Consider the following 12,363-nt stretch of genomic DNA (forward strand, 5'->3'; position numbering starts at 1 on the left):
GCTCTAATTGATTTATGCCTAAACATAATTTATTGAAGCTCATTTTACTTAGTGCAGTGCTCCACATTTCATAACGAAACAAATGGGATTATTTTGACAGCTGGTAGTGGTTTCTGAAGTCTAAAGATGTTATTTCATGCACCTGTCTTCTTCAGCGCAGCAACAATTGCAGAAATGTGGTACAATATTGAACAAATAACAAGTGAAGTAGCATGATATCTGATCTCAAGGTGAACTCGAGATATTTTGGGGCAAATAGAAAGAAAGGCATACAAACTTATCTCTTCTTCTTTGAACCTTGATCAAGGATTATAGGCCGCGTCCCTTGATGAAGCCCATTTTAATTTAACAGCTATGATAATGTACACATGAATCACTATCTTAAAAAACATGCATTTCCCAGCTGAGATTGTTATCATGCACTTAACAGCTTTTGTTCATATTTATTAATTATTACCACTTGAATGTGAAGTTGCACCTCAGGCTGTTGTTTTAATTATGGCCCATCTTGATCTGTCACAGATGACGAGCACAGGAAATTCAACATAATTCTTTCTAGCAAAAAGAAAGAAACATCTCTGATTGTTAACAGCTCCTCTTGCTTCTCAAAGGAAACATATGACTTCGCAATTTCTCTATGCAGATTCCTTCTATTGGTCAATTATGAAATTGCATAATTTACTCCATATGTGATCAGTTCACATACATTCCATGTATACGAGTCATTAATCCAGAAATAAAAACAAGGCAGCAGGTGATGATAAATCCAATAAGTCATGAGCTGGAAAAGGCGAAGATATTTTCCAACCTTAAAAGCTACTTACCTTCTAAAGACACATGGAATGTGCACAGCCACAGAAGTTTTAATCATAAAACAGTTATTTAGCTGTTAGGCAAAGGGTGCTAAAAAGCTGGATATCTGGGGCCTCATTTACAAAGAACTGGTGTAGGGCAGCGCGTTAAGTCATTTTGCTGCACTGCCGTACGCCAATTTGAAAGGGCAGTAATGCCTGGTTACTCACCGGTAACCTTCATTACTCCAAGTCCAAGTCTTCTCATTCCATTCCTGAGCCCGTACCTCGCTCCCTGGTTTCTATTTATGGTGATTGTTCTTGTTTTCTTTCTTATGAGTTTCTTGGGTATTCTCAGGCTGTCCTAGTGACGTGCTTCCCCCTTTATGCATTTCGACCTCAGCTAGGTAATAGGTTCTGTGGAGCAGGCAAACTGCTCATGCGTTGGAATGGAACGGAAAAGACGGACGAGGAGGTAACGAAGCGTATTTAAAAGATACGGTGCATTCCTGTCCTTTCAGCCAGCGCCGGCGCACATTTGGCCGCCAGGTGCCAACGTAGGCACCCTTGCACCATGGTGCAAGGGTGTGTGTGGTGTTAGCATGATTGTTTGTGTGTCGGAACGGGCACCTTCCTACACATAAACAATTACGAGAGACGTTTTCCTCGTTCTAGGTGGGCTGCAGAATGCAGCACACAGGGAAAGAGGAAAAAAATAAGGAGAAATTAAAACATTTCTCCTCGTTACGCCTACTCTGGGAAAGCGTAAGGTTTTTGCGCTGACCCAGGTTTACGTGAGTTTGTAAATCTGGGGCAGAGTCAAAATCCTTGGGGGTTGCGTGGAACGCCTCCTTGACGCAGAGTAAGGCAACGTAGTGCTTTGCACTGCCTTACCTTACTCCATATCTTTGAAGCCAAGCAAAGCCACGCAGGGTAGCTTTACGCAGGCTCATAGATATGATTCGGAGGCCTGCGCCACCTGAGGGTCATAAAAGGTGACGCTCCGGCGGTGGAGGCCTCTTGTAAATTAGGCCCACGGACCCTATGACCTGAGTCCTCAAAACAAATTGTACTGTGGTTGTAACAACTTGTGACAGCCATGCATGCAAAGATGTTTCACGGCTACTGTGGGCTCCTATATTTAATACACAAGTTTAAAAAAAATCACATTTTAGGAATTGTTAAATCAATGCATTTATTCCTGATACATATTATAAGTTACATTTCAAATCAGTATTTTACCACCGCCTCTTCCTATAAGTTGTATTCCTTCATAAGAGAAGCAACTTTTATTTTTTAGTAGTGATTTGCTAGAAATTAAATCAAGGGAAACAAACAAACTGAAATGTCATAGCAGCTTAAATAGTTAAGAAAAGAGGCAGTTTTAATTGAAGTTTATGCTTTACTCACAGAAACTAATCCCAGCCATTAGTTAAAGTGTGTGAAGTAAATAACCCTGTATTTGTAAGCAAAATTAAATACATAATTCATGGACGAAGAACTCAAGGTTTTGAGATTTTTTAACATTTGTCTTCCTAGTATATTTTCAAGGATGGAACTCCCAAGAGATTTCTGTCAGTGTCTTGACATGTTGGAGTATTTTGCGGTTCTCATAGAAAGCAGTTTGCTTTGATATGTTTACTGTGACCCGTTTACTGTGATGCTTACATCATTCAGCACTTCGCACCCTTCTCCCTGACTTACTGGACCTGGTCTAGTGATGCCTTGCTTCATATAACTGGCAGTCTTTCTTCCAAAGGAATAGGTTAAACTTAAGCGCCAATACTGGGATTGGATTGATAGCCAGGAGCTTAATAAGCCAAACATGGGGAGATTAACAGATGAATTTCTCACGTTTAAGCAGACTAGAAGTCTAGAGCCATACCTAGATGTGATCCAGGTCCCACGGGACAGAGCTTTGTATACTCAGTTTAGGTTTGGCTCACTCCCTGTCTATGCACTAACATCAAAGTGGCACTCAGCCGAGAACACAACAGAAAGTTGCCCTTGTGGAGCCGCGACGGAGTGTATTGCCCATGTCATGTTTGCTTGTCCAGCTTACAACAACGCAAGGTCCAAATGGATAAAACCAATTTGTAGTGACATGGGCACCCGCGACCACCGGGTTGCTCTGTGCATCCTAAAATCCGACCCAAGCGCCTTGTTCGCTTGTGGGGTAGCTAAGTTTCTAAGGCATGCTTGGCTAGTTAGGTATAAAGCCCTGCGAGGGGTGACCCAACCATAGGCCTTGTGTGACACCGGAGGCAGTTAAAAAGCTATGTGATACTGCATTCACTAAATCATAGATTACATCGGGATGTCACCCTAAACCTAGAACGTCTCTTCAGATGGACAGAGCACCTGCACTTTATATAAATGCTGCTGTGATGAACTGTGTTCTTTTTTACCATTTTTTTTACACTTCCCTTTTAACTAAAATGTACATGTTATGGAATGAATTTGTAGAAACTCGCATGTACACTTTTTAGGTAAATGCTTTTAATGACATCTGTTTTATGTTTTGTAAATAACATAACGCCAAAGAAGCTGTGCCAACATATTTTTTGTGAATTTCTGTACTCAAAGACTTACCACCATCGAATACATGTTTTTATTTTATTGTACATTTGTTGAACAATGCTTTTATGATACATGTTATCAAAATAAAGCTATTGATTGATTGATTGATTGAATAGGTTAATATGATAGGCTCATGATGGTCTGTGGGTGGGTAATGCTATGTGCTGTGGAAAAGTATCATCTTGGCATGTGGCACATTATCAACATGCAGCTGTTGAGGATTATCACCATGAGCAGGTGGAAGGCACTCTAGATGGGCTGTGGAGGATATCCTGGCATGTAGAGTGTTATTATCAAGAGATGTACAGTGCTAGCCCCATGTCGCTGCCCGCGTAGTATCACTAACCTGTGTGCAATAGTGAAGTATGGTCTGGACTCTTGTTCTCATCGCTCTCTCCCTCTTCTAGGCTTGAACATCTAGGAGGAGGTCACCATGTCTGACATCTACAGCGAGGTGGCGGAGGATGAGGTCACCAACCACAGCTTCTGGATGGTAAGAGCAAGGGGAATGAGGGCATTGTTTCCGGAGTGCTTCTCTTTTTGCAAGCTCACGCTTTACCCTCTAGTATGGGTATCAATACTTAGGTATAGATCCTCCATGGCCTTCTGGAAAGTCTTCAATGGATACAGCGAGGTCCTCAGGTACTCAAGGATATGGAGCACACCAGGCAGTCAAGATTGTTTTCTAGGGATATGCCACGTCCAGCACGTTTTGGCCAAGTATGATGAGTAAATGAACATGGGAAGAATACTTTCAATCAGTCTAGAAAAGCTTCCTCACTTAGATCTCTCCAACTCAAAAAGGGGGGTGGTGTGTTCATGTGTGTATTTGGGTGTGTTTGTGTGTGTGTATGCAATTTGTAGGAAGGGCTCCAAGTCTAGATATTTCCACTCACAACAGGCTTCTTTCTCCTTTTCCAGCCAAACCAGTACAGCAGCACGGTTAAGCGACTGGATGAGGGTTACCGGGTGTGTGATGACATTGCAGCCTGCTTTCAGGACAGAGCCAAGATCGAGAAGCAATATGCACAGCAGATGGAAGAGTGGGCACGCAAATGGAAGCCGCTAGTAGATAACAGTAAGTACCTCACCTACATCGCTTAAGGGGAATTGTAGAAGGGTAGATATGGCATACGAGGGCACACTATCTGAATTGTTCTCAAGCTTATGCTACTTAAATACAAACTTTGCCTTTCACAGTAACAAGCATGTGTGGCTGTTAAGGTGTTATACTGTACATGTATATTTGCATAATTAAAGTAGATTAGTTGCAACTAGTAATAAAATGAAAATGCTACCTGTCCTGGAAGTTACATGCTTATGATGCTGACCTGAATAGTAACACAACAGAGAGGCTCCAACCAAGCCTCATCTCCAGGGCGGGGACAAGTGGTTAACCTATTGAATTCGTGCTATCTCGCCCATCCAGGGATAGCCGAGGCAATGCTGTACCATAGGAGGGACTACTAAGGTGGCAGAGGTGGAGTCTGGAGGATTGGAGTGGGAGCTGTGTCAGGTGTTACCAGGCAGGGTCAAACAGGCCTTCTACTCCACCGGGCATTTCCACCAGTTGGCTGGAGGCTGGTTTTGAAAGCCCAGGGCAGCTGCTGGTCTCCATCACTTTTTCATGTTCTCTTTTCCCTGTTCTCTGAGGTTCACTACTGCAGGGATGGGGAGGCTTCAAGAGATAGAGAGAGAAAGAGGGGGAAGGTTGAAAGAAAATGATTAGGGAGGGAGAATTGAGAAAAGAGAATATGGTGCTAGAGGGAGAATGGATGGATAGAAAGAGAGAGAGTTTGCGTGAGCAAATTAAGGGAGAGGGAATGGTTTGAGCATTTTTGACAGGGCTACTTTTGGTTACCTACTCCAGCCATGTGCCGCTGTGGCAGGAGCCATGGGGCTCCTGCCACAGCAGCACAAGATGGTGCAGAGCAAAATGGCAGAGAGGGGTGACCCTCTTCACCACTGTGTTGTAGAAGAGAGGTCATGAAAACAGCCACAGTCTTGCCTGTGCCAGCTGGTGCAGGAATGATATTGACCGCAGCAGTCTCCTAGCGGGCTGCCCCTAAGCAGCTGGATGCTTACAGATTAGTTTAAAGTCTTCCCCCACCGATGAATCTATGTCTATTTATCAGAGAGAGCTCCCCTGGACAAAGACCTGTATAGCCATGTGCCCCAGAACATGAAAAGGGAAGTTATGATAGGGGCAAGTGCCACTCCCCCAGGTGAGGCAGCTGATCTCCGTCATGCATACTTTGCACTAAAATCTCAAGCAATGAACATATTACAATGTAAAAAGCTTTTTGGGAAAGCAATGTCCTCAACAATAAGCGTGAAGAAGGCAATTCTGCAAATATGAATGGTGTCATGCCCAAAAAATCTGTTTCCAAAGAATCGTGCACGCAAACAAGGAGCATCCTACTACTGTGACAATGATAGGCTGCAGGAGAAGCGACAGCTGGACAACACTAAGTGTGAAGAGAGGGGAAGTAGCTTTGATAACCAAGTCAGAAAAGCGCTTTTGAAGGAAGACTTGGTCACAAGCCTTTAAATCTGAACTAAGAGAAGAAATAAATGCCGACCTAACTGAAATCAGAACCGGGCTCTAAGATTGACACTTTAAGCATTGATATGTACTCCAAAGGTACCACAGTCTTGATGGAGTGTTTGGAGGAAACAATGACATCACATAAACCCACCTTAGAGGATCTCAAGAGCCAATCCAACGCTGCCATCCTAAAATGCAAAGACTTGGAAAAATGTTCCATGAGGGACAACCTCACATTGGAGGGCAGCAAGAAGACACAGAGAGCTTGGGTCTTCAGTCATTCATGATGTGGAAGAGGTGTGGCGCAGCGGCCAGGGTGCCTGACTTCGGACCATGGGGTTCACGGTTCGATCCCCGGCGGCAGGTCAGCCCAGCCCAGCACCATGTGACTCTGGGCAATAGCTCACTTAGGGCCATATGTAGATAGCTAAATACCGGTCGGTAACGGCTGAAAATTGGTAATTTTCCCGTTACCGACCGGTATTTAGCCCTTTCTAATGTAGGAGGCAGGCTTTAAGGATACGGTAATTTACCGAATCGGTATTTTAAGGAATCGGTAAAATACCGAATCGGTAAATTACCGAATCCTCAAATCCTATGTAGGGAGCACTCAAGTGAGTGCTTTTTTGTTTTAAGGATTTGTTATTTACCACCAACTACAGGTTGGTGGTAAATACTGAATACCTTTTAAAAAGCACTTTTGTGCTTTTCTAGAAATGCCATGTGGCAGACATACATGCCCTTAGGGCATGTATGTGTGCCACATGTGCACACATGCACGATTCAGGGGTGCAACAGGGTGTCAATGTGACACCCTGCCACCCTTGAATATGCTCCCCCTATTACCGAATCGGTATTTACCGAATCGGTAATAGTCAATGGCTTCCCATTCATTCCTATGGGCCTCCAGGCCCATAGGAATGAATAGGAAGGTATTCCTTATTACCGATTCGGTTAATACCGAATCAGTAATACCGAATATTACCGAATCGGTAAAATTTAGCGATTTTTTTACCTACATTCTATTTACCGGTAAAATTCGGTATTTAGGAATCGGTAAATAGAAATTACCTACATATGGCCCTTAATCTTCCCGAGGGCCCCCAGCGCCGGGAAACCACTTCAGAGGTAGCTGTGCGCTTCACAAATTCAAGGTTATTATGATGGTTCTGTTCTCATTCCAGCTGGGATGGCTCCCCTGAGACCGTGTTGGGGGGACTGGTGGTGGGAGGTCCACAACAGAGAAAAGGGATATCGTGGTGAAGGTTCACAGATTCAAGGTGAAGGAAAGAGTCCTCAGGGCCGCATGGTCTGAGGGATGCAATCCCAATTCAGGGCTTGGACTGTGTCATATTTTAGGCCATTGCTACCCCTACCATACAGCAGACACAACAATTCCTACCCATCACTGATAAATTGAGGGTAGAAAACATAAATTATAGATTGACTTTTCCCTTCAGCATCACTTTTGAGTATGCAAATAAAACACATTTTACAATCAAAGAAGATGCAGCAGCCATACTGGAAATCTATACCAGAACAGACAAAGATGGAGACTAAGAGCAGGTCCCTGAAATGAGAGTGAAAATGCCTGAATGACCATCTAGTATGGGCAAACTCCTTGGGTGCTACACAATATACACTCCATGAGCTTCAGGGAAGTCTTCCATGGATGCGCGCAGGTACTTGAGTGCTCAAGAATATGGAGAACCCAAAACCCTTAATGGTGTCTTATAGGAATATGCCCAGAATAATCCAGAATGTGGAGAACCCCAGGACCTCAAAGCCTGCACAATCTGATGAATCCCAGGGTCTCTGAGGTTATTCAAAGCAGGTCTTTCGACAAGGCTGAGGGATGCGGTTGCAGATGAAGGCCCAAAACTGAGTGAAAATGGAGCCATATTGCAGATCTTGAGTCAATGGGAAACAACCAGGTTGCAATGGAAAAGGGACAACTGGAAACAACTGACAGGATGAGAGGTTGAGACTGGGCATCTTAGAAATAGAAGAAAGTAGCTTGTTTCTTTTATGATCTCTAATGATCCCTCCACCGCTAATCTGAACAGTGCTAAGCGCAGATGGATTTTGGGTTGGATTACCTGCACCAAGGGACCGCTTCTTCCATATAATGTGCTACTCCTCAACAATGGCCATGGGCATTAGGTGAATACATGGGTTTACTACGTTTATTCATTTCTCATTGAAGCTAGGAGACCGCAGTGGTCTCATCATCCCAAATATCTTTTAGGAGAGGGTTTAGCCATATCCATGCCTCCAACTGGGTTAGGGATTTTCACAAAGTTAATTTATTTGACTCGGTCAGATTAGCGTCACTATGTTTCTACTTTGCAGTTAAAGTTATGAATAAAGGGGAAGGAGAAAGGTGTGGGGTTGGGTCTGTGTCCAAAATGCAGACTTTTCTTTCCAGCTCTGATCACATGCCTTTAGTTGTGAAATACTCACCTTCACTTTATCATATTTAGATCATAGCAACATTAATATGATACGCTTTGACCATCTAGTGGGTAGATGTGCATACCTGCACTCAACAACAAAGGGTTGAATGCCCAGAATAAGAGAGTAAAGCTGTAGTACATGGGTCCCTTGCTCACTTTGCCACTGGATTTAAGCTATCCCGGCTGATGAGGAGTGTCACCCCGAAACCGGTCCCAGGATGCTTTTTTCCGGTCCAGGAAAGACATAGCTTGGCAGTTCGGACTGGACTGTTCCCATGAGGCACAGGGTCAAGACTAATTTGCATATAGCTATATCTGAACTGGGGTGGCGAAGTGAGCTAAATAATGATGATGGATTCATCCCAGATCTGTGACTGGGTGTGAGTATCTGAAAAGTGTCAGCACTCCATCCATCATCTCCTTGTGTTTGCTTGGTATACATAAAAACACAGAAAGCACTCAACTGGGTGTCTATTTACAATTCAAATATAATCAAACATATTTCACCATTTCTTGTTCATAGGTATGGGAGGTAATGCTACAGAACACCTATTATCCAACAAGTGTGTTCATACAAAGATCACCACGGGTGTTCCTCAGGACTAGAATAAAAAATAATTATCCTGTGTGATAAAAGATAATGTGTGTCAGTGCAGTAACACACCACTTAATTGAAAAAAGGGAGGGTGTCATGACCGTCAAACCTCACCTGGCCACAGTAGTCAAGTACAATCACAGTCCTTGTTGAGGTGTCTTAGAGAATAAGGGTTTGTGTGTATTCTACAATAAGCTGGGTCCTATCTGTGGACCTAAATCATCAAAGATGCAGAGTATAAATACCACTATTTGACATCCATTTGGAAAAAAAAGATATAATATACTTCTCTTACATGGGGCGTGGCTTGGCGCCGATGAAGTGAGCAGCGAAGCTCGCACGCTCCGGTCGGCCGGCCGCCTTCGAAAGCCATCCTGACGCCCTGAGAGGGACGGGAACCCCCACGGCGCACCCCTGCACCTACATGAAGGGAGAGGTGTGCCCCAGAAGTGGAGAAGCCCCATCCTGCTGAGCAACATCAGGAAATCTGAGGCTGCAGAGAGCAGCGAGGTGGCGATCCAAGATGGCGGCGCCAAGGGGACAGTAACGGGGTCGAAGAGGCTCCGACTCTGGTGGCGAAGACAGGAATGTGGTGTGACGAGGGCTGGGTGCTCTTGCATACCGCTGTGGAGAGGATAGCAAATTGGCACCTAAGTCTCCTAAACGCTGATGAGGGTATACGGAGGGATGAGCATGGGGCAGCAGAAATTACCGCGTTGCGGACCTGAGCATGGGCCCAATTACCGGCTGAGTCAGCCAGCAGCACAGAGAAGGTAACGGGCAGTCGCCGAGGGCCGCCGCGTGGACTTGATTGGCAGCTGGGAGGATTAGAGCAGGGGAGACCCCTCCTGCCGAGAAAAGAACAGTGAGGCCAGAGGACCCTTGGTGAGCAGTAGCGGGGGGGAGGGGGGGGGGGAGTGTTGCGAGTGTGCCGCCCCTGCGCGAGAGGTGGTGAGCCCCAGACACCTTATGGGCCAAGGGACCACCGGGATGGGTGCCCTCGTGGGGGGCCTTACCAAGGGGTTCAACTGAGGCAATACCTGTTGGTGATCTGGAGGAGCTCTGCGACCTCCCCACATGCGACTGACTGCACAGGGACCAGCAGCGGCGAGAAAGTGCTGACAGAGGGGCCTGGTGCGGGCGAGCTTGCGCGACTGCGCAGCTGAGACACGGGATCTGCCTGCACCGAGGTGCCACCTGCAGAGCGGCAGAGGGAAGCTGCTGGTGCACGCACCCTGGAGGACTAAACCGGGAGCCTCTTTGCGGCTGGAGGAAGCGGGTAAGGCTCCGAGAGTTTGACCTGGAAGGTGCCAGGAGAGAGCGGAGAGCGCATGGAAGACTGGGAGGCCCTTTGAGGTTAAGCCGGATGAGAGTGTGCCCTAGGGTGGATAGCAGTGTCTGAGGTCCCAAGCAGTGGAGGATGCTGAGAGGGTGCAGCGGGGGGCGGCGCTGGCCTCCTTCTGACAGTGCCATGCTATAGGTGAGTACTGCGGCCGAAAGAGGGGGACGACCGGCAAGACCACTGGGGCGTCGAAGAGGATTCTGCGCTGGGCGATGTGCGTGGACACGTCAAGCTGGAGCCCTCAACAGGCACTGCAGAGAGTGTGTCTTGGAGCTGAGGAGGAGTGGCGGGCCAAGACGGCAGACTTAGCCTACACAATGGACCTTAGAGCGGCCAGCAGGGAAGGTGAACTTGCACGCCCAGTGATCTGCTAACAGAGCTCATCGAGCCTACGTGGTACCAGCGACCCCACAGACCCAGAAGGCACGATGGTGAAGCTTCAAAAGAAAAAGGACAGAGAGGAGGTCGCAATAGAGCAAATGGCAGAGGAGAAAGGGGGGCCCAGCACCAAGCGGAGCACTCTGGAGACACTACGCTACAGGACATTTTAAAGGCTATCACCTCTTCAAGTGCAAGACTGGAGACGAAGATCAACTCAATGGGGCTGGATTTGGGCCTACTCTGGGAAGATCACAAGAAATTGGCGGACCGCTTTAATATAACTGAGGACCACTTATCAGAGGTGCGGCCGGACATTGCGTTAACGCAGCCGACGCTGAACGGCGCTTGAGGCCCAGGTGCGCACACTGGAGATTTGGGCGGAAGATGCCGAAAATAGATCAAGGAGAAGAAATGTCAGAATCATAGGTTTGCCCAAAAAAATAGAAGGCCGCAATATGATCGATTACTTGGAAAAAAGAAAAAGTGGCGCCCGAAAGTATATCGAGCTTCTTTGCCCTAGAGAGATCGCACCGAGTACCGGCAAAACCACCTGCACCGGGAGGCCCGCCGCGAGTGGTGATAGCAAAGTTATTTCATAACAGGGACAGGGACCACGTGTTTGCACAGGCCTGTTTAAAGGGAGATATTGTGGTGGATAACTTAGTGGTGCGAATATTCCCGGATTTCTCTTGCAAGGTGCAACGACTGAGAGGCTCTTACCGAGATGTGAAGCAAAGGCTGCGGCAACTGAACTTTAAATACACAACGCAATATCCGGCCACGCTGCGAGTGGTCACCGGTAGTGGCACAGAGTTCTTTAAGACAGCGCAAGAGGCATCAGAGTGGCTAGACAGCCATGCAGAGATGGCACCACTACGTGTTGCTTAAAGGCGACGGAGGAGAACTAGTCACCCCCGAAGCCAGAGACCCTTAAGAGAGACCTTAGCCCCCATGCAAGATGAAGCACAGCTGGAGTGGCGGAATGCAATGCAGGTGGTGGCAAGAATTAGCAGTGGGCGGAGCAGCCCAGCTCCTCCCGAGAGCAGTGAGACGGCAGCTGACTCTGGCTTGGAGCAAGGATCTAGTGACTCGGAAGTGCAGAGCATGGTCCTCCCGGACGTCACGCCACAGACGGCTGATGATATCGCCTAGAGGAGGGGGACTGTAAAATGCTGTGAGCGGATCCGCAACACCGCAGAATGAACTTGCCCTGACACCAAGGTACTGTGGTTGCTGGAGGGGGGTGCTGTGGGGGCTCCTTTGGGACTACAAGAGCGAAGGGCGGCCGCAGAGACCTTGAGAGCAGCCTTCCCCCTTACACTTGACTGATTGAACTACAAGTAGTCACTTGTGGACTCTTAACCTTAGTTTGGACGGGGGTGCTTTCCTAGTTATCCTGGGGAGCGGGATTTGGGGGTAATGTTTACAGTTGTTACGGGGGGTGCCTTGAGTTGCAGCGTGCACAGCATTATTGGAGACTGAGCAAGAAGAGGGGGCCCCGGAAGGTGCACCGGGAGCATGGCAGGCAGAGAATTGCTAACCCACCCAATGGCTGACGAACAGAGATACAAACGTATGATGTGGAACATTAGAGAGATGCACACAATGACGGAGCACCATAAGGTTCTGTCATATATCAGACGGAGGGGAGTCCTACTCCAAGAGACACA

General features: G+C 46.9%; 1 protein-coding gene across 7 annotated transcripts in view; it reads left to right on the top strand.

The window, feature by feature from the left end:
- The window catches only part of LOC146809397 (protein kinase C and casein kinase II substrate protein 3-like), a 241,572-nt gene that overhangs the window by 171,299 nt on the left and 57,910 nt on the right, over positions 1-12,363 (top strand). For all 7 annotated transcript variants that reach the window (XM_085616226.1, XM_085616230.1, XM_085616232.1 and 4 more), the window contains exons 2-3: positions 3,779-3,864; positions 4,293-4,449. In XM_085616226.1, the coding sequence (XP_085472352.1) occupies positions 3,805-3,864; positions 4,293-4,449 (217 nt within the window). In that variant the 5' untranslated portion in view covers positions 3,779-3,804. The remainder of the gene's footprint in view (positions 1-3,778; positions 3,865-4,292; positions 4,450-12,363) is intronic.

This window comes from Triturus cristatus, chromosome 7, assembly GCF_964204655.1.
Source record: "Triturus cristatus chromosome 7, aTriCri1.1, whole genome shotgun sequence".
NCBI classification, from domain to species: Eukaryota; Metazoa; Chordata; class Amphibia; order Caudata; family Salamandridae; genus Triturus; species Triturus cristatus.